At 43.6% G+C, this 22,168-nt stretch overlaps 2 protein-coding genes across 4 annotated transcripts in view; one reads left to right on the top strand and one right to left on the bottom strand.

Annotated features, from left to right (window-relative positions):
• The window catches only part of WDHD1 (WD repeat and HMG-box DNA binding protein 1), a 32,087-nt gene extending 19,526 nt beyond the window's left edge, over positions 1-12,561 (bottom strand). For all 3 annotated transcript variants that reach the window (XM_051621135.1, XM_051621136.1, XM_051621137.1), the window contains exons 1-8: positions 12,510-12,561; positions 11,633-11,729; positions 9,242-9,353; positions 6,355-6,506; positions 4,017-4,128; positions 3,417-3,467; positions 1,776-1,871; positions 577-669 (exon numbers count right to left, since the gene is read on the bottom strand). In XM_051621135.1, the coding sequence (XP_051477095.1) occupies positions 577-669; positions 1,776-1,871; positions 3,417-3,467; positions 4,017-4,128; positions 6,355-6,506; positions 9,242-9,353; positions 11,633-11,712 (696 nt within the window). In that variant the 5' untranslated portion in view covers positions 11,713-11,729; positions 12,510-12,561. The remainder of the gene's footprint in view (positions 1-576; positions 670-1,775; positions 1,872-3,416; positions 3,468-4,016; positions 4,129-6,354; positions 6,507-9,241; positions 9,354-11,632; positions 11,730-12,509) is intronic.
• Positions 12,562-12,647: 86 nt separating this feature from the next.
• SOCS4 (suppressor of cytokine signaling 4) lies at positions 12,648-21,175 on the top strand. The gene is made up of 2 exons (XM_051621167.1): positions 12,648-12,786; positions 19,322-21,175. Exon 2 carries the CDS (start codon positions 19,421-19,423, stop codon positions 20,729-20,731), a length of 1,311 nt encoding a protein of 436 aa, XP_051477127.1. The 5' UTR covers positions 12,648-12,786; positions 19,322-19,420; the 3' UTR covers positions 20,732-21,175.
• The last annotated feature ends 993 nt before the right edge of the window (positions 21,176-22,168 follow it).

The raw sequence follows: 22,168 nt of genomic DNA, 5'->3' as shown, positions 1-22,168 counted from the left end.
GCTATGTATTTAGAGCAATTTGTGGAAACAGATGTTTTGAGCTGCAACTGGTGACTCACCAGTAGACCTTGGAAATCTCATGGGTTACTATAAATGAAAGAGGAGAGCCAGAGCCACATAAAAGCATGTCTGACACTCATTTAGTATCTCTTGCCTTGTTTTCCAACATAAAGTAACAGGAACAGAAATGAAATAGAAAATGTGAGCAATCGTTACCAAGAGGAGGGAAAAAATATATATATAGACTTGTTTATAGGAGGAAATTATTCAGTGTCAGGGTGGTGAGACCCTGGCCCAGGCTGCCCCGAGAAGCTGTGGCTGCCCCATCCCTGGCAGTGTTGCAGGGCAGGTCAGATGGGGCTTGGAGCAACCTGGGCTGGTGGGAGGTGTCCCTGCCCATGCAGAGGGTTGGAACTAGATGATCTTGAAGGCCCCTTCCAACCCAAACCAGTCTGGGATTCTAATTTTTTTAATCTACATACATACAGACAGATAAATAGTGTTCAGAAGATAATTTCTATCACAATAACATTTAAATTATGGAAGATTCAGCAAGCACCTGGTTCATGTACCTACCTGTGTGATGAATGTATCTGACAGATCCAAATGACTCTCCCAGGTTTCTCTTCTGTACAGTTTAACAACTTTATCTACAGGAATTGCCAGCACCTGATGGAAGGAAACAAAAAATCAGACAACTTAGAACAAGTCACCTTTCAAACAGAACATTCAAAGATTGCCTCAGTGTTTAGCAGTTCCTCAGCATCCTACCAATGCCAACTGAGAAAGTAAAGAAAGCTGAACTAACTTGAATTACAGGTTCTTGATGCTTTCCACATGTAACACAGCAAAGCAAACTTTTTATTTTAATCTTAATTTCTTTCTGGCAGAAAACTGAAGATAATGACAGCTGCACAGTTTAGAAGTTCTTATTCACAAAACAGCTAACACTAACACACACATCTAAATAGTTTCAGTGCTCTGAGCACAAGGTTTATGTTTTTTTCCCCTCCATCTCCAAACCTCTTCTGTTCTGGTTACAATTTCTCAAGAGATCTTATTTGAATAGCTAATTCCTGAAACAGCTCATATTATCCTGCACAAAAGTTCATAAATGTTACTGCTTGTTCATTTCTTTAGGATTTGGATTTTTCAAAGACTTCTACCAATTTGCTTTGTAAGAGAAGCAAGACAACTACTTACATTTCAAGTGTGTGCACTTGTGTGTGTGTCAATGTGTGTGAAGAAGCCTCATCCCTGGAAGTGTTGAAGGGCAGGTTGGATGGGGCTTGGAGCAACCTGGGCTGGTGGGAGGTGTCCCTGCCCATGCAGGGGGGTTTGAACTAGATGATCTTGAAGATCCCTTACAACCCAAACCAGTCTGGGAATCTATGATAACTTACTAAGGAAATATCTACAGAGCAAGATTACCAAAAAGGCAAAAATTACTTAAAGTAGAGAAAGACTGAACTCCTTTGATGCTCTTTTGTGAGCAATTTAATTATTTCCCTTGTGTACAATGTTCCTTCCTATTTAGCACAATGTAACTGGTTCATGTTGTTGTGAGCTGACAGCTGCACTGCTTCCAAACACAGCCTGGAGCTTAAACCAGGAACCACTTCCAGGTTTTTATTTTTCCTAAAAGCAGACTTTCCCCCCAGATATTTTCCCTAGTCCCAGAAGCTGCAATTTGCCCTTGCCCAGATCAAATTTCTACTGTTGGGACTCCCAAAGAGAAAAGCAGGATTAAGATGTGATAAATCAATGGCACTTACCTTCCCACTGCCAGGTTGCCAGCCAAGCCTGCATATTGATTTGGCATTTACCACATCATTACATTTCTGCAGCAGTGACCAGCTCGTTGTGCATGTCTGAAAACAAAATATTAAAAAAAAATAAATAAATTAGTTTTCTAGCTCTGTGGAAGTCTGAATAGTACAAATTCTTAAAGGGAAAGTATGGGGGGTAAAGGAAAAAATGCACACCATGTTTTGGAACTGAAATAATCTCTCTCATCCAAATACAATTGTACACACTGCCTTAAAAACCCCAAAACTGAAAAAAATACCTTGCCAACACAGACTTGAAACTATTTAAATGACAATAAAACAGCTTTGAACAGAAATAAGGTCACAGAACAAGTGTTTGTAAGCAATTACAGAACAAATAAGCTCACATATTTTTAGGGTATAGGGAAATCTGGCCAAGTGCATCTGTCAAGCCCAAATCACCTGCAGCAAGGTGAGACACATCAGCCTGAATCTCAGCACAGCAGGATAAAGAATGAAAGCTGCATTCTCACATTACAGCCCAGATACATACATCATACTGCCAGAATGACACTGTTAAGTGCACCTGCCCCAAAAGGTACCCATTGCCAGTCTGGAACTTAAGATTTCACATTAGAAGTTTCCTTTTGTTTAAAACAACAAAAAGAAAAAAGTAGCAATCCACAAATGTGGAGGTACATTTTCAACAACTTACAGGAATAAATCCATGTGGATTCTTACTCCAGTCAATGGCATTTAGCAAAAAGAATCCCACACACACATGCAGAATGGTCACACTGAAATGTTCACTTCAACCTCTCTTTTCAAGAGTTCCAAGAGAAGAGACTAAATCTGATTTCATACCGGCCTTGAACTATTTTCAGACAAATATTGCCAAGCTGAGCCAAAGACTGTATTTCAAATGAATTACATCTTTCAAACTGTGCTTTACATCCTTTTTTTGAGAAATGGTCAAGTTTATAACAAACAAAGAAAAGTGGAATAGCAAGGCCCTCATTAATAGCCTTAAAATAATTTCAGTCTAAAAGGTTGAAATGCACTGAGCTGGACCTTGAGTCCTTAGAAAACTAACAAAATAAAACAATATATAAATTTACAAAATAAGATAGTGTGTAGCATCTCAGAGCATTATTCCACCTTCATCAGTCAGTCCACAATCCTGAAAATCATTATTTTCTAGGAAGCTTGGTAAAAATAAAAACAAACCAAAATACACCAAGATGATAGTTTATTAAAATAAAACCCCTTCCTTAACCCTGAAAGCAATGGGCTGAGATTCTGAAACAAGGACCCTGATGTCAATTGCTGCCTTTACTCAAAAGCATTTTTTTTCTGAATGTGCAGAGGACAAAACACTGAGTGTTGGCCAATGAAGAAAGATGAAGACAAGAAACCAGGGATTCCACAGACAGGAAGAACAACCCACAGCTTCCCAGGTGACATTTCATAACCAGTCTTTGGAATTTCTCCCAAAAGTAGAGAAATGTCTTCTGTAACGTGTAGTTAATTCTTTCCTCCATAAGAAAACCCTGTTCCAGTAAGGTTATTTCAAACCAGCTCTTCTCACTGTCTGGGAAATCCTGGATTTCTTATGGAACACTGAACTCTGAAAGGCAGGCCTGTTACCTGATCTGCCATTTTCCACACTCGGACAGAACCATCACAGCTCGCTGATGCCTGTGAGAGAGATTTTTGTAAACAAATCAACCATTAAAGGCAGAGAGAAATTAATGCTACAAAATTTAAAACCCTATAACCAATGCTATGGACATACAACACACAGGCAGTTTCAAAAAGAAAGCCTCCCTGTTTAAACCATTTTAAGACTTAAAACTTCCTAATACTGTCATCTTGGTAATTGTACTTGACTATACGCTACTGTCATTACAAACCCTCATACTTCAAGTGAGCTGCTTATTCACAGAGGCTCAAGTTTAATATTAATTTCTTTAGTGAGCCATCCTTTCCCCCTCTAAAATCAGATGACCATTAAGATACCAGAATAACACAGACAGTAATTGAGAAGTAAAGCAAAGACTGAGCAATCCTGGGAGGCAACCAGTCGTTGCGTTGCGACACGCTCCATCATCAGTCAAGTCAGCTGAAATGAAGGACTCTCATGTGCCCAGACACTGTTGCTTTTTTTTAGTTTATATAAAAAGTATGCATTTTCTTTCCCAAGAAAAAGGACATTCAAAGTAGAAAGGGAACAAGAAAGTGTTTTACCAGGTAAACATCCCTGGGGTCAAAAGACAGGCTCAAAACAGGAGCATCATGTCCTCGGAACGTTTTCTGCTTGCTGCTGTCAGCCACCTCCACAACTTTGACCATAAAGTCACTGGAGAACACAACAGCACAAACATCAAAGTGTTAACACTGGTATTAACAATGACAAGCTACGTGTTTATGGCAATAAAAACTGGGCACTATCTTTTGGAGAAGTTTATGGCTCTCAACACTGTATGATCTAAGGGAAAATTAGCATCTCGAAGCTTTCTACATAGACCAGGAGCAATGCCAGATCATTGTTATCAGAAAATAACTCTTGTCCACTGCAAAGCTCATAAAATATGGCTGCTCTTGGAAGAGGGTATTACATACACACAGTCCATAAACCTGTTTAACATAATATTGCACATGACCTAATGAAAACCTCTTAGATACCAGAGGGCTGACTTAACAAGAACTATCTGTTCGATGGGACCAACACTCATTATTATAATTACTTAGTCATGTGTTGGTTTTTTTAAATGATAGAGCAAGTAGTTCACTTTGTGATGTTTTTAACAGGATTTTTAAGACCATTTTGTGTAAGATACACCACTAGGTTATTTTTTTTTTTTTTACAACTTTATTCCCTCCCCCAAAACTACAGACATGACTGCAGTTTGACTCAACACACCAATGCTAACTTCCAAGCCAAAGAGCTCCTGTGACAATCCTTCAGTATCCCTCCCTCTCAGACTTCATGGCAACACCCTCAGAGAAAAAATTAATTTTAGGACCTAATTCAATAGGGTTAACCATTACTTCAACTACATTCAGAAACACCACCTCAGTTTTGTCAACTATCTAATGCCAAACAGTCATAAAAGGAAATTTGTGAGCTACACTCTGAGACAATTAAAATAATGTTGGCCCTCTTTAAGCAATTTTAAAGAAAAAAAAAAAGACAATTTTTAATTTTTTAAGATATTTTAAAGTGAAAAAAACCCCACACCAGGCAATAGGGTGTTTTTTGTTTATTTAAGAAGCCACACAACTAGTTTTCAAATAGTTCATCTGAACTTTGGCAGCCAGTTGGATGTTAAACTTTGATAAAAGTGGTTTGCAGAATTCACATTAAAAAAAAGGAGAAATCTGAGCCAACTAAAAGCAATTCTTCTCAGCTGTATTCCTTCATTTGATGGCTGTCACCTTCTCGTTCAGCATGTTACAGCAGACCTCGTGGAGGGGTTGCCTCACTGTCTTTTGAGCTCTTTTTCCTAACGTGAGAGCCCTGGCCAGGCTCAAGTAGTCCTGGGTTTTTGCAGAAGTTTCAGAAAAAGAAGAGTTTGTCATCTGCTAATCTCTCCAATCAAAGTCAGCTCCTGAGGCACTGCTGGTCCCTCAGCACTGGCAAAGGGCCCAAACTCCTGATCCCTGTCAGATTTAGAGATGACACTGGTTACTGCCCCCAGCTGCCCAGTCCCCCAGTTTTGGTGGAGCTGGTGTGTCTGCTCTGCAGCTGACAGAGTTCACAGTACAGCATGTTCATCTGAATTGCTTTCTAGTCCAATTCACACTTAAGAGGAGCCAGGAAGCAGATGCAAGGCTCTGCCATCTCTGCTATGGAGAACAAATTCCAGTAGAGAAGCCAGCAGAGAGCCTGGGTTAGCTACAGCTGCCCAAAGAGTTCACCAAATCCATCTAAGAATCACCTGAGCCTCAAATAAATGAAAACAGGATATTCCCTGTTTGTTATTCTGCCATCTCTGCTAAAAGACTAGTGTGTATTTACCCAAAAGCAAACAGGCTGCCCTAAGAAATTAACTAAACCAGGCATTTAATTCCCCTCAGGCAAGTCTTGCAACTATCATCTGTTATCATTTGGCAAAATGGCCATGATACTTAGGCCAGAAAATTACTCAAAGTCCTCTGACAAATTCAAACCCATCACACTTTTGTGTGTGTTTATCCATCTGCAACACCATGATCCTAAAGAGTCAGGACAGTATCTTCAGCACATAGGAATAAAATCCTTGATGGTGGAACAAGATCCATCTGGATGAACATTTATGTTTACTTGCTACAAGAATGAAAGCTGAAAACACTCAAGCCTCCTAAAGAAAAGGAATGATTTCACAACACCAGAATTCCATTTAAAAATCATTTGGTGGATCAAGTATGTCTCAGAACATTGTTTCTTAAAGTCCTCCTCATTCTTTTCTTCCCCTCCACCCCCAGAAAGCATTTTGCAACACTTTAAAGCCCTCAGAGGTGTGTGGATTAATGATCTCATTGGTAAAAATCAGCACAGGAGGAAGTTGCTGGACTTTGCTTTTCCTGATTGTGCACAGATTACCTTGATCCAGCAGCAACTTTGGTACCATCACCATTAAAGATGACATGGTTTGCATTCATGGTGAAACGAGTTAGGATGCCATCTGGAGCTCCTTCAGGAAATGTGTGTATCTGAACAGTATTGTTTGACACTGCTGTGATCAGTCTTCCATTCTAAAAACAAAAGCCACCATGGAACTGGTTAGCTAAAACACATTTATGCCCATGAAGCAATAATAAAATCACTCTGATGTTCCAAATATCTGGGCAGATTAACTTCTGCAGTTCCAAAAGAGGTCAGACAAGAGGAGTAGGAAGGGAAATATTATTTAAATGTTATTTCTTCCAAAAAAAAAACCACAAAAAAACAACAACCCACAATCACAGTAACTTTAATACTTGGTCACTTTAACCAAACTATGGAGAACTATAAGAATCATGCTTTTACTTTCAGCTTTGCAGAAACACGTGGCTAGATCCAATACTGAAACTCAGTTGCTTCAGTAGACTTAAAATTTACAATGGCAATTTACTGCATCCAAAGCTTCCCAACTTGCACCTTTACTAAAATAAACTCTAAGTCACTAATTAATTTCAAAGAGAACTGTCTGATCTCCTGGTGGATGGAAAATTCACTCCCTGTACATGGGCCAGGAAGCTCTTGGACCAGGAAAGATCTTGCATCCTATTTAGATCCATCTGCTGCAGCATCAGGAGAGGGCACCCTTGGACCAAACTTCTCCACTAAATGCCAGCAGAGAAAGATGAGAAGCTCATGAACTATAACTTAATTCTTTTCAGGTAACAGAAGGCAGATGTTTACTAAAAATGAACCCAGGTCACAAGAAGTGCAAAACATAAAGAAATAATTCCGCTATACTTGGAAAAGTAACAGCACTTCTTCAACAACACTATTCCTCAGCTGTATGTAGCAATGCATTTTTGAAATATATCAAGAAATGTCTTATTTCCTTGAGGTTTGGTTTTTTTTATTTGGCTTGGGGGGCTGTTGCTTTTAAGTTGCCTAAAGTTACAGTCAAAATCCTGAAGATAAACAAAACAGCAGCCAGTAGTAAGCCTACCTAAACCTAACTAACTAAGAGATTAGATTAATTACCTAGATGACACTGACATCTCAGGTCAGTTCCTCATTGCACTTTCATTAATGAAGAATAATTTTTGAAATAAGATTTCCTGCAGTTAACCACACAAAGTGTTCTTAATCTCACTGTTTCAAGATTTTAAAAAAATCCTTCAAAACTAAAAGCACTTTACAATAAACTGAAGAGCAGAGGATTTTTTCCTGGTGGTTTCAAAAATTAAAACCAGGATTCTCCCCTCCTCTATTCATTAACAGCAATTTCAGGCTCTACCACTAAGAGAACTTAATCAAGTCACCTCACTCGGTTTGTGAAAAGCCACATGACGAAAATCAGCAGCAAAATACCCTAAAAATCAATTATGCAAATAGATTATACAGGTATTGAGGAATAGATACATGAGGTTATGTTAAAAGGGATATAAGAGGTTTAATTAGAAGCAGTGGTGCTGAACAAGCTTTCAAAATCTTTTTTTTTTTTAATATAATAGCTATATGTTAATTTTCACCTATTTCCTCTTTCATAATCCTCTTCAAAACCATAAACAGCTGAAGAACAATTTAAAAATTGTCCTTTCTCACTGCAAAGTTAAGTACACATTATCTGAAGACCTGGTGTAGACTTCTGGAATTCCATTCTTCTTCTACAACTGCCACCAAGACAATGTAATGGACTTTCTAGTACTAATGTAGTACAGGAATAATTGCACAAAAAGAAAACACTGTGAGAATTCTCAAGCTAAATACACAGATGTGCATTATCTCCTATTACACAAACTGATACTGGCAACTTATTGGCAGTGTTATTTACAAATAATGACTCCTGTAAGATGTAATAAAGGCACTGCCTTAACATTAAAGCCAACAGAGCAGGTTATGCTCCTATTGCCAGTCACTCAAGACTGCACAACTGCCTCTCCTCAGCATTTTCACAGATTGCTACAACTTAACCACTTAAGAACCCTGACTTTGGGGGTCAGTGACATCTGTGGACTAAACAACAAAATAACCACCAATTCTAAAAAAAGAATTTCCAAAGCATTACCAGACACTGACTTTGTGAAAGTAGTTTTTGACTAATATAGATTATAATTCCTTGGGCCTTAAAACAAGGCCACATAAAAACAACCTTTTGGCATTTTTCCTAATACTTGATGATCACTTCTTACCCTGGGAAACTTGCAACTCACATTCCAAGTAAGAGCTGAAACGACCTAAAAAGTTCACTGCATAATTAGCTTAATCTGCTGGGTTTGTTTCTCAGAAAGGAGATCAAAGATAGAAATTAGTATAACTGAATGTGAAGGAAGAGAAGGAAAAAAATATGATAGAGGTTTAGCAGGAATAATTCCTCTACAATCCTGCATGGGGTAAAATGAATTGTCATAATATTCTTGATCTATATAAAATACTTGATTTAGTGAAAATATTAAAAAAGTCTATAGGCACATATAACCAATTAAATTTCTGTGTATTTCAGGAAATTATGTTTTCAATACTGGTTTAATAGCTTCACTTAGACTTAAGGGGAAAATATGTTCGTATGCTCAAATGTAAACACCTGTCCCTCATTAAACAGCATTCCATTTATTATTCCCACACATTAATTTAAAGAAAAAGATCTACATATTTAACATACATTAAACTGAAATGTGCTAATATTACCTTTGTCTTTTTCTGTATATCATGCTAGTAATGCTTAATGTTACCCACATGAGCAGCACCCCTGAGTCTGAAAATCCAGCACCTGTAGAGTGATGTATCAACACCAGTGTGACACAATTTAGAGAAGTTTTGTAAACTCTGGTACCTTCAGAGCACATGAATAGGCCTTTTCTCCCACATTAATGGACTTTGGGTCATCATCATCCAGGTTTTCCCAAATCCTAACATCTCCATCACCACCACAAGTTACAATGCAGCTGTGGAGAGACAAGGGACACGTTAACATTCAGGAATGGAAAGGACAAGACATCATGACTTTTGATCCCAAAACGAAAATGTTCCTGAGGTGTCAGGGTTTTTGTCAAACTGAAACACAACCCATATTATGTGATACTGTGAATACCTGCATTTATTATGTCCAAATAGCTTACTGAACACAGGGAGGGGGAGCAAATCACATCTGGTAGCAGCACCTCAAGTCTCTGATAACTACCTAGACTTGTCACTCATCTGACCAGACCCTGTCAATCAATTTTTCCCAGGACCTAGAGTGAATTTTTCAAAGGACTTATTTTTCACTGATTTTTCTAAGAACTGGGAATCTAACTGCATCTCAAGACATTAAAAATTTGCCTTACAGCTGACTAGAAAGTTGAGGGCAAAACTAAGAGTGTTAATGCACACTTGGCTGAAGTTTAACAAGCTTTAGGACAGGGAAGTGCTTGAAAGAGTCCAGCGCAGAGCCACAAGGATGATTAAGGGAGTGGAACATCTCCCTTATGAGGAAAGGCTGAGGGAGCTGGGTCTCTTTAGTTTGGAGAAAAGGAGACTGAGGGGGGACCTCATCAATGTTTACAAATATGTAAAGGGTGAGTGTCAAGACGATAGAGTTAAGCTTTTTTCAGTGAAGACCAGTGATAGGACAAGGGGTAATGGATACAAGTTGGAGCATAGGAGGTTTAAGATGAATATCAGGAAAAATTTTTTTACTGTAAGAGTGACAGAGCACTGGAACAGGCTGCCCAGAGAGGTTGTGGAGTCTCCTTCGCTGGAGACATTCAAAACCCGCCTGGACGCCTTCCTGTGTGATGTGCTCTAGGTGACCCTGCTCTGGCAGGGGGGTTGGACTAGATGATCTTTCGAGGTCCCTTCCAACCCCTAGGATTCTATGATTCTATGATTCTATGATTTATATGCTCTAGGTCCTACAGAACCCTTAAAAATAGTTAATACAGAATTCCAGTTTGCTGGAGTTACCTTGCACAATTTTAATGCAGCAAGCAGTATCTTCAAGCCACAGAGCAAAGTTCTCATGACATTAAAGACACTGTGAATCTATAATCAAACTGCTTTTTTTTTTTTTCCCTAAAGTTGTTTGCAGTCCCCAGAAAAATCTAATTGAACAGCAAAATGTTTCAGAGCCAGTGGTGAAGCTGTGATATTGCTCTTCTTAGTCCTGTGAGAGCTGTGCTTTGACAGCAATGGAAAACTCTGCTCATATTGAATATTTTGATGCTGGAGAGTCCAGCAGTAGGGGACCAGTGGTTTTCAGCAGAGACATCTGCATCTTTTTTTAAAAAATATTTGCATTGTAATGGCAAACAAGGTTTTTCATGGTCACAAGGGATTGTTATTAGAGTAATTATTAACAGACCCCTTCGTACCAAGTCTAAAGAAAGGAATAATATGGACTTACACTATACTCAATATATGACTTACCCCTTGAGTTCACTTTGACAGGGCTTGTTTTTGGGTTTACCCTCTATTTTTCATCAGTAAGAAGGTAATAGCAAATATTTAGTTTATACATTCAAGAAGTAGCACAAGAATAACAGGAAAAGATGGCAAGCCCAATATTGAATGTATCCAATTCTATTTCTAATTTCCTAGTGCTTATGTGAGCATATTTACTCCCACGCTACATTGATTTCTGCTAGATTCTGTGAAATCACTTATAAAAAGTGCATCTAGAGCTTTTATATAGATACATGCTATATATACACACTGTATACATACAATATATATAGGCATATATATAAATATACATGCTTACATTTAAGTTATAAAATCATAGAATGGTTTGGGTTGGAAGGGAGCTTAAAGATCATCTAGTTCCAGCCCCCTGCCATGGGTAGGGACACCTCCACCAGCCCAGGCTGCTCCAAGCCCCATCCAACCTGCCCTTCAACACTGCCAGGGATGGGGCAGCCACAGCTTCTCTGGGCAACCTGGGCCAGGGTCTCACCATCCTCACAGCACAGAATTTCTTCCTCATGTCTCACCTCAATCTCCATTCTCCCTGTTTTCATCCATTCGAAACTCAGGGCATCAAACTATACACCATTACAGCCCGTTCTCCACACAGGCAAAAAATCCCAGAGGATGTGCCAGGCAAGGCCAGGCCATCAACCCATCCCAGCACCTCAGGCAGTCGGTGGCAGGTACAGAAACCCCTGGGGAAAGCGGCAGCCCGGGAACAAGCCCATCCCTGCCCCAGACCAGGCTTCTCCCCGGTTTCCAGGAACAGGGCAGTTACCTGCCGGTGTCATCGAAGCAGACATCCGTCTGGCCCTCGCTGTGGCCGTACCGCATCGGCTTCCGAGCGGACGGCATCATCGCTGCACCTGCTTGTTCTTCGGGGGACAAAAGAGGAGAAATACAAACCCCAGAACCCCAGGCCGGTTGGAGTCGGAAGGGACCTCGAAGGTCGTTTAGTTCCAACACCCCCCCCCCGCCTCCTTCCCTCCCTGAGAGGGGCAGGGACACCTCCCACCAGAGCAGGTTGACTCGATAAGAAAATAAGACGAAAAGGAAAAGGTTTGGGAAGAGCCTCAGGGGGAGGTGGGGGCTGCGGGGACACGCACCCGCCGGGCTCGGCCCCCAGCCCTGCCACGCTCGGCCTCAGAGGGCTAGAAGGGGGCTAGAAGGGGGCTAGAAGCGGGCTAGAAGGGGGCTAGAAGCGGGTTAGAAGGGGGCTGGAAGGGGGCTGGAAGCGGGCTGGAAGGGGGCTGGAAGGGGGCTAGAAGCGGGTTAGAAGCGGGTTAGAAGCGGGCTAGAAGCGGGCTAGCAGCGGGTTAGAAGCGGGCTAGCAGCGGGTTAGAAGCGGGCCAGAAGCGGGCTAGCAGCGGGTTAGAAGCGGGCTAGAAGCAGGCTAGCAGCGGGCTAGAAGCGGGTTAGAAGCGGGCTAGCAGCGGGCTAGCAGCGGGCAGATGCCGGACACGGCGCCCGCACCCCCCACAGCCTTCGGGCCTGGCCCTGGAAGCGGCGCAAGGCAGAAAAAAAGGGGGGAAAAGCGGGTTAAGCGAGGTCAGGGCGCGGGGACCCACCCCTCAGGCCCCCGGGCCCCGCTCGGGACCCCCCCGGCCCCGCTCCCCGGCCCTGCCCGCCGCGGCGAGGGCAGCCCGGGCACCCACCGGCCTTCCCGCCCGCCTTCCCGCGCTCCGCTCGGCCCGGCCCGGCCCAGCCCGCCCCCGGGGCCGGGCCTGCCCCGTCACAGCCCGGGGCGGAGCTGCGCGCAGGCGGGGCTGGGCCCGGCCCCGCCACAGCCGGGATGGCGGCGGCAGGAGCGGCCGGGGCCGGCTGAGGGGAGCCGGGGCTGCCGCCGCGCTGCCTGCCGCCCGCCGGAGCCCCGCAGCCCTGCCTCCTGCCCTGCCCGCCTCAGGGAGCGGCTCCCCCCGCGGAGGGACGGTGGTAAGTTTGGGGTTCGGGGGGTGGGGGGGCTGAGGAGGGGTCCGGGGGGGTCTGTGCCCCTCGCGGCGGGGCGGGCTCGGCCCGTGTTCGCGGTTCCTGCGGGAAAACCGCCCGTGGGGTGTGTGTGGGTGTTGTGTGTGCTCGCCTGTCTCTAATAGTAGCCCCTCATAGAATCCCAGCCTGGTTTGGGTTGGAAGGGACCTTCAAGATCATCTAATTCCAGCCCCCTGCCATGGGCAGGGACACCTCCCACCCAGCCCAGGTTGCTCCAAGCCCCATCCAACCTGCCCTTCAACACTGCCAGGGATGGGGCAGCCACAGCTTCCCTGGGCAACCTGGGCCAGGCTCTCACCACCCTCACAGCCCAGAATTTCCTCCTCAGATCTCATCCCAATCTCCCCTCTTCCAGGTTACCCTCGGGAAAGCACAGGGACAGCCAAGAAAGCCGTGCCCCTCACCCCCTGCTCAGCCCGAAGTGTTGCAGGGAGGCTGGGGAGGAGGCTCTCACCCCAGCAGAGGCTGCAGGATCAAACCTAGTTGGAGATCGTTATGGTAATTACGGGATTACTCTGTAATTACAGCCATCCCCGTGCCCGTGCTAGATACAGCTGACAGGGGTTGTAGTTAGGCAGGTAGTGATTGCACTGCCAAAAAATCATTAAGCTATTCTGCATTGAAAAAGAGGAGGAAGGCAGTGTGGTTTAGTCCTTGAAGCACAAATATATATATATATAATATATATATTAGAGCTTGACAGGCCAGAAATAAGGAGCAAAAAAACCCAGATTTCTCTGTTTTCCCTTTATGTAGCTTTAATGATCTGGCTCAGTTTATTCCTGCTTCTAAGAAAAATTGCTTCCAGGCAAAGCCCTTTTATCTTCAGTTTTGCTCTGCAGTGGAGTTATCAGTGGTTGGGGTGAGCAGGGTGATTTATTTATATTGGAAATGTGGTCGGGCTCTCTATAACAGTCACATTGTTGGTACTTTCATGAATGACTAAGTGACAGAATTACAAAGCAGGCACGCTTCTTGTTGAAAAAAAAAAAATAAATATGCCCAGATTTCATTATTAAACCTTGTGGAAGCTGTCTAGAGACATGTTTTCCATGGGTGTATCCTGACATGTTTCAGTAAATCGTGATTTCTGGTGAGAATAATGTGTTCTAGCAAAATTATTCAAGCTGAACCATTTATCAGATGAGTGGGAAGACCAAGCTATTCTTGCAGCAGCCTCGCTGCAAGCTGCTGCATGGGACAGAGGCAAGTGCTTGTCAACTGTATTTATTTTCCTTTATTATTTTCATTTTCAGAAGCTCTCATACGAGCTGCACCTACCATATTTCACAATACAAAAGCCATTTTCAGTTCAGTCCTGTGTAACAACTAAAGTTCGTTGTCTGGAGGTGCTGCCAGCTGGGATAACGCTGTGAGCAGCGTGGAGAAAACCGGGGGAAGGTTTATCTTTTTATGGGGAGAGGGGGATTCCGTGGTCACTTGGCCAAGGGACTGCGGGGCCCCGTGGCTCTGTCACGTCTGAAGTGGCAGGGCATGAAGTGGGAAGTTATTCTTTAAATGCAGGCAGGAACTCAAACCTGCTGCGGGCTTGATTAGTAGGTGTGAGTGGCTGGGAGCGGGGCGGGAGCTGGGAATCGCGCTGCTGCTCTCCCATTCGGTTTCTGGGTGGAGCAGCAAGTGTTGGTCACGGACCACAAAGCTGCGACTGATTTAGTGCTTCAGACAGGCTGCTGCGCTCTGCCGGGCGCTGCCTGCCTCTCTCCTTCGGCAGGGTTTCATTAAAGCAGGATAGGATCAGCCCTCTCACCTTCGGCACCTGCTTCCAGAGCCCTTCAACCCTCCCGGGTGTGAGTAAAACAGCCCCAGTGTTGGGGGTAGTTGTCCTTTCACTCTAGGGTGTGCAGACCCAGGACAAATCAAGGGTATTTCCAAGTCAGAAGTATTGTAAGTTATCACTGGTAGCCTTAGACAGTTTCTTTCATGTCCGTGTGATTGTTGCTTTAATTTGCTTGGAAAGGCCTCTGGAGTCTAGCTTAGGTATTTCTGGATGGTATGGTAAATCAAAATAAACATGGTCAAAACTGAAGAAAAATAAGTTAAGACAGAGGAATTGAGACTTAATGTTATCCTTAATAGGTTGGGCTCTTTTCCAACATAAGTCTATAACAGCTCAAATTCAGTGGAAGGTCAAGTTTTAAAATGTGGTCTTGTGGCCAAAGTCTAATTGGGTGAAATTAATGAAAACAGCTTGTGACTGGCAAGGATTTTTTTAAAATAACTTTTGTGTAGTACATTGAAAGAAAAAAAAAGTATTCCAACTGATTATGGCTTGCTCTTCTCTCTCAGGATTTTATCAGCTCTAGAAGAATACCAACTTCTATAACAAGTCCAAAACTGATTTAATGGTCCTTTGTGTGAGTCTCCTCATTTAATTAGGTTTGCCTATGCTTATGGTTTTGATTCTCCTATTGGAGTTATTGAGTATTTGCCACTGATTTAATTAGATATATGGTGAGGCTGTAAGTCTCTTATCACAGCTGTTGATTGCAGCCTACCTCTGGCTAGGTGATAATATTGTCATTGCCTCCAAATAGCTACGAAATAGGATTTTATTTCGGGCTTGAAGTCTTAGTGTTGAGGCATCAGTGCTTGAAAGAAAAAGCATCTTGTGCAGCTATGTGTGCTCCCCCCACCCCACCTCTGCAGCTTGGTGAATGACGTGCCCCTGAAGGAGGGAGCTGTGCACAGCATAAAAACAACAACAAAAACCACCCAGCTCTCTGCTCATCCTCAGGGACTGGAAGCTGTGACAGTGTTGGGTACTACAAGACAGATCCTGTGGCCCGAAGTGAACTCTGCTCGTCCCTGCACGTTGCTTTCTCTTGCTTGTCTGCTGAGGCAGAGGAATCTTCAGGCATAGGGTTTTGTCAGTTCTCCCTGCTTCTGAGATGCCCGAGGTGTCCCCACGAGAAGAAGGCTTTTGTAGGCAGGAGACTAATCGTATCTACCAAAAGGGTCTCCAAACTGATGTGTGTGAGCTGCACAGAGCCGGGACCTTGCCCTCTAGGGAAAAGTACACTCAGTGTTCCCTCTCTTTTATCCTTTCCCTTCTCTCCTGCTCTTTCAGTGGCACCCTGGCCATTAATGGATGTGCAGCACATGACATTTCCCTGGGACGTTTGCAGTGAAAGGAGTAGCTGGTTTAGGTGGATAGCCTTGGGTGGTAATACAGCACTGAACGCCTCACTGCTTTTTATGCCTTTTTCTTTCTGACATCCAAACTAATTTGGGTTCCCATTTTACTGTTGGGGCTGGGAATCACAGACTTGGAAAGGCATGAAGGCGTGACCCCTTGTTGTCATGCCACATGGTGGGATTTGGGCACCTAAAATCCCCCTGGCCGGTGTGTGTCTCAGAAGGCAGCTTGTCTGAGAGCAGATTTGGGAACTGAGGTTCTGTCTCAAGCTGACCACTGATCTATCCTTCACTCTTCCTTCACCAGGTTCAAACCTGGCTTTAGCAGGATGACCTCCCTTTTTCTTCGTTCCCTCCCTGCTCTTCCCACAGGCCTGGTGATGTGTCTGATTAGCAATTACTGCTCTGACGTGGCAGAATTGGCGCCTCGGTTCCAGCAGCCTTCAGACCCCAGGGAAACAGCCTCCTGTGTTGCTGGCTAATGGTGCGTGCCTTACAGCACCACGTGCTGCTTCTCCAGTTGAATTTTCAGGGTTCAGGTACCACAAATGGTTCATGATAGAAGAAAGGCACAAAATAGGAGGTGGCTTCACAGTTAAGTACAACAAAAACCCAGGAATCACAGAATGGTTTGGGGTTGGAAGGGACCTTAAAGCTCATCGTTCCAACCCCGCTGCCATGGGCAGGGACACCTCCCACTAGGCATAATGACATCAACCACTGAGCTTATTTCAGTTGCAAGGCTCAAGTCAGGAAATAATGGGCTTTTTCAACATTTCTGGGTTTGGTACATTTTGCAGTTTTTAATTAAAAGCCCATATTCGGTGTATTCTTATTCCTTATATGGGCTGGATGTGCAGAATGAGATAATTGAAGGCTTCAAAAGCAATTAAAAACTGTCGTATCCTAATTTTTAAGTGCTTGACTTTCCAACCTCAGTGATATCTCTCTGTCCAATTAAAAATCCCATATATAGAGACAGTGTATTTTATCACAGGATGAATGTATAATAACTTTTTGCCTCCAGTTACTTTTCACCAGGATAAATGAGATTGCTTTTTTTTTTTTTTTTAATATGGAGAAAATTCAGTGCTCCACTCTAGTTGTTTCTGGGTGAAAAACATCAATGTTACAAAAGCAATCAATGAATCTTGATCTAAATAAAGGTGTTTTGGGTCTCATAGACAGATGTTGCCTTTCTCCTACCTGCACTGCATCCTGAAATGTTTTCAATTAAAAGTGGTTTGCAAAATCCTGAGAGAAGAAAAAGAAAATTATTGTGATCTTTGATTTGTAATTGCTGGAACATGGACCCTGTTCTGTGATTCCACTTGGTACCAGTGAGGTACCAGTCATCCAGCTTGCTCTAATGCCAGGTTTTTTCAACATATTTGCAATATTTAACCTATCTTACCCTGATTTCTACATTTATATGCATCTCCTCCCTTTCCCTCCCTTTTCTCCTGCAGCTCTCAGGTTTGTGAGTTGTAGATGAGGAATGTGATGTCAAAATTTCCTGGGTGAAAGGTACATCTGGGATGCATTTGACCCACAGATTGCATGTGAGCCTTTTGGCACAGCAGCCTTATTCTTTTACTGAAAGCAGAGGCTAGAACTCAGCCTGTGCAGCCCCAGGGGACCACAGAGAGGTTGTGTCATGCTGGCTAATCCTGATGATGAGAATGGATTGAATGGAGAGAGGAAGTGGATGCCCTTTTCTTTTCCTGCTTAGTATTTACCGTGTCAATTAGGTGGGTTTAAAAAAAAAAAAAACACAACCAAAAAAAACCCCACCACAACAAAAACCCCACAGCCAAAGGAACCCAGTGGAACAGAGAAGCTGTCCAATATTTTGGTGCAAAAACAGCATATTCCTGCCTTCTGCCATGCCTTGGGAGTGTCTAGCATACATTTGCTGTCTCTGTACCTTGAAAAAAATCTGCTCTACTTTGCAACTGAGTAATCAAAAGAGGATTTTTTTCTTTCTTTCTTTCTCAAAACCCAACATTCAAAACGAGCTCCTCTTATCTCTTTGAGAATTCAAGACACTTTTGGAAACAAAAGAGAATGAAATGAGCAACTGTAGGTCTCAGAGCAACACTGATTTTAATAATGTCAACTTTCTTCTCTAATGAGTAATAAGCAGTTCCATCTTTCACGGCCTTTTAAAATGGCTTTTAGTAAGGGACTGGATTTGTTTTAATCCTTTTCAGTATGTAAAGCCCCAGATATTTCAGTCCCTTAGAGGCTCAGTATTTTCTAGCTCCGTTTGAAAAGGCAGAGGAAAACAGCTTTCAGAAATTGACAGAATCTGTGACTGATATAATTTTTATTTTATTTTTTTTTTAAATCCAGAAAGTGACCCAGAAGTGTCACTTAAGAATAAGATCTCTGGCATCCCACCCTGTGGATTAGTAACAAACAGGCATATCATCTAGGTACAGTAGCTCTTTGTACTCTGACCTAGTTGTTTCTGTTCTGGCTTCTGCCTTCTTGAAAGGTTATTTGGAAGAGATGCAGAATGTGCTCAATCAACAGCTAAAGCACTATCACCTGCCATGGGAAGTGCTTCAATTTAAAATGGACCCAAGCATGAGAGGATGGCCAGCACCTAAACCTCTCTGCTCTGCTGTGTAGTCAGAGTGAGTACTCTTAAAACACCTAAGTGGTTTATTCTGGAGGATGCTTTTCCCAAAGAAGGGTTAAGAGAGCCTTTGATGGGATCAGGCCAGTATTTGTGGGGTGTTCTAGTGAATTCAGCTCACTCGTAGTGTTTTTACATTGTTAGCAACTAATTGTCCTGGATACACCTGCACTGGCCTTGTGTGCATGCACAGTCATAGACTAGAATCCCAGACTGGTTTGGATTGGAAGGGACCTTCAAAATCATCCAGTCCCAACCCCCTGCCATGGACAGGGACACCTCCCACCAGACTAGGTTGCTCCAAGCCCCATCCAACCTGCCCTTCCAGGGATGGGGCAACCACAGCTTCTCTGGGCAACCTGGGCCAGGGTCTCACCACCCTCATAATGAAGAATTTCCTCCTAATGTCTCACCTAAATCTCCCCTTTTCCAGTTTTAATCCATTCTTCCTTGTGTTCTCACTCCCTGCCTTTGTCCCAAGCCTCTCCCCAGCTTTCCTGGAGCCCCTTCAGGCACTGGAAGGTGCTCTTAAGGTCTCCCTGGAGCCTTCTCTTCTCCAGGCTGAACACCCCAACTCTCCCAGCCTGTCCTCACAGGAGAGCTGCTCCAGCCCGCTCTGCTCATGTTCATGAGCCTCCTCTGGACTCTCTGTTAACTCAGCTGTGTTTTCTTTCTCCTCAGATATTTCCAGCAAGTGCCTGGAGAAAGCTTCCTGATGTAGAAAGACCCTACCAGAAACACCGCGCGCTCTCTGGCAGCTTGTGAAGCCAAGCTGTCAGGATGGCAGAAAACAAGGATGGTAACGCTAAAAACGCCGACGTGAGACCCAAAAGCAGCCGGAGCAGAAGCGCGGACAGAAAGGATGGTTATGTCTGGAGTGGGAAGAAGCTCTCCTGGTCTAAAAAGAGCGAGCATTGCTCTGATGCTGAGGCAGCAAGTGCTGCGGGGAGGTCAGGGACTAATCTGAGGAGCCAGGAGAGGAAGTTCAGCTGCTCCTCCATCGAGCTGGACCTCGACCGCTCGTGCGGTCACAGGTTTTTAGGCCGGTCTCTCAAGCAGAAGCTGCAGGATGCTGTGGGTCAGTGCTTTCCCATCAAGAACTGCAGCAGCCGGCACGCCTCGGGACTGCCATCCAAGAGGAAGATCCACATCAGCGAGTTAATGCTGGATAAGTGTCCTTTCCCTCCACGCTCCGAGCTGGCTTTTCGCTGGCACTTGATCAAAAGACATACAGCCCCTATAAGCCCCAAGGGGGAAGACTGGATCATTAGTGACTTATCCCAGCACGAGGAAAGGGAGGATCAGCTGCGAGACGACCAGATTGCCAACGGGGGGATGGACTCTCCCTCCCAGTCCTGTGACTTCACTGACAGCGGTTCCTCTAGGGGTGACTTGAGGTCTGAGTTGGTTACGGGGAAGGTGGGAAGGAGCAGTAAAGATGAGAGCGACATGGACTCGGACGACGAAGTTATAACACTGTGCACGAGTTCTAGAAAAAGAAACAAGCCCAAGTGGGAAACGGATGATGAGCTGTTACGGATGGAAACGCCTCCGAAATACCACACGCAGATTGACTATGTCCACTGCCTGGTCCCGGACCTTCTCCAGATCAATAACAATCCCTGCTACTGGGGAGTCATGGATAAATACGCAGCTGAGGCGCTGCTAGAAGGGAAGCCAGAGGGAACGTTTTTGTTACGAGATTCTGCCCAAGAGGACTATTTGTTTTCTGTGAGCTTCAGGCGCTACAGCCGCTCCCTCCACGCCCGGATAGAGCAGTGGAATCACAACTTCAGCTTTGATGCCCACGACCCTTGTGTCTTCCATTCTCCTGACATCACGGGACTCCTGGAGCACTACAAAGACCCAAGTTCCTGTATGTTCTTTGAGCCACTTTTATCCACCCCGCTAAACAGGACTTTTCCTTTTTCCCTTCAACACATCTGTAGAACAGTTATTTGCAACTGTACAACTTACGATGGTATCGATGCCCTTCCCGTTCCTCCGTCCGTGAAGCTGTATCTGAAGGAATATCATTACAAGTCAAAAGTCAGAGTACTCAGGATTGATGTGCCAGACCAGCAAAGCTAGAAAATATTTTTATGAAAGAATGAAATTGTCTCTAAACAGACAAATAGTTTATTCAGTCTTTCTTTCTTGTAGTTTTTTTTAATAGCTTTTTTTTTTTCTTCCTTTTCTGCAGATTATTTAGCCCCAAAACTAACCTCTGCCTAAGACTTTTTTATCAAAATGTACTTTGAGTCTCCCCAGCTCTCTTTTTAGAAATTATGTTCATTGTGAACTTTTGGTACTGTTCCCAAACCAGAATTTTAGGGAAATTTCAGGTAGGCTTTCTGGTATTTCTATAGATGGATAGTCTTTAGTTCTAAAAACTCCTGAAAATCAGTTTTGAACTCGATCTGTCTTTTATATTGTAATTGACATAAGTTCCTGACATGTTTGCAAGAATGCACTGGTTACTAAAGATTAACTCATCTGTATTTTCTGCATTTCTTTTAAAATGAGTGCTCTAGCCTCTGTGTGTGTGTGTGTGTCTGTCCAGGTCTCATACAGTCAATTCATCAGTCTATTTCTAACATTACTATTCCTAGCAAAATGAAGTTGGAAAGAGGAGATGATCTTTCTATAAATACATCAGGGGACTAAACACCAGGGAGGGGAAAAACAATTCATGTTCAGGGCAGGAACAAACGTGTATGAACTGGTCATGAAATTGTTTTGGTTGGAAAAGAGGAAGGCTCAGAACCATCAGAGCAGCAGGGTTCTGGAAAAGCTTTTCATTTTGTGGAATAGCAGTAAAAAGCAAACAACTCATAAACTGGGATATGATCAGTGTCTGGAAGGGGTAATGATATATTTACTTATGATAGATGGGGCTTGGACTTTTTAACTCTATTTCTATGTTACTATTTCATTAGATGAAATCCCCAGTTTTCACTGCAGGAGCTGCTGCTTCTGAAGTGATAAAGCATGAGGTGGGGAGGTGAGAAGGAAGGTATTTCCTTAAAAATCTGGCTATTAAGCTATCTGGTCTTGCATGGTTGATCCTGAGGCAATAATATGTCTCTTACTTTGTTAGGAGGAGGGTTTGGGTTTTTTTTAATAAGTACGGTTTAAAAAAAGTCTGCAGATTTTTCTTGCAATGTGAAGCACTCGGTGGAATGGCCTCCTGCCAAGTTCCATGTACGGGAAAACCATGCATGGATAATGCTCCTAAAAGCTTCACTTACATTACATGGATAGGCAGATCTGCTGCTGAATTAGTGGTGAAATCCCAGTGAGACTCAGTGGATCCGGGTTCAGGCAAGAAACTCTTGCTTTCTAGGAGCTCCAGGAGGTGCAGGAGTGACCTGCAGTGCTGTTGTCTTCACCTGTATGGGCTTTATCTCCTCTCACAAAACTGAGCCCAGAACTACTCTGCCAAAAGCACGTCAGACGTTGTCACTGCAGCCACTGCGCTGTTTCCTCCTCTCCTTTGATCACAGGGAGCTTTGGTATCATCTTGAA

Source organism: Apus apus, chromosome 5 (assembly GCF_020740795.1).
Source record: "Apus apus isolate bApuApu2 chromosome 5, bApuApu2.pri.cur, whole genome shotgun sequence".
Taxonomy (NCBI): Eukaryota; Metazoa; Chordata; class Aves; order Apodiformes; family Apodidae; genus Apus; species Apus apus.
The sequence above is the reverse complement of the archived record's forward strand: the minus strand, read 5'-3'. Positions and strand labels throughout refer to the sequence as shown.

Excerpts from the sequence above, each read along its gene's own strand:
- SOCS4 (XM_051621167.1), top strand. The coding sequence starts at position 19,421 with ATGGCAGAAAACAAGGATGGTAACGCTAAAAACGCCGACGTGAGACCC.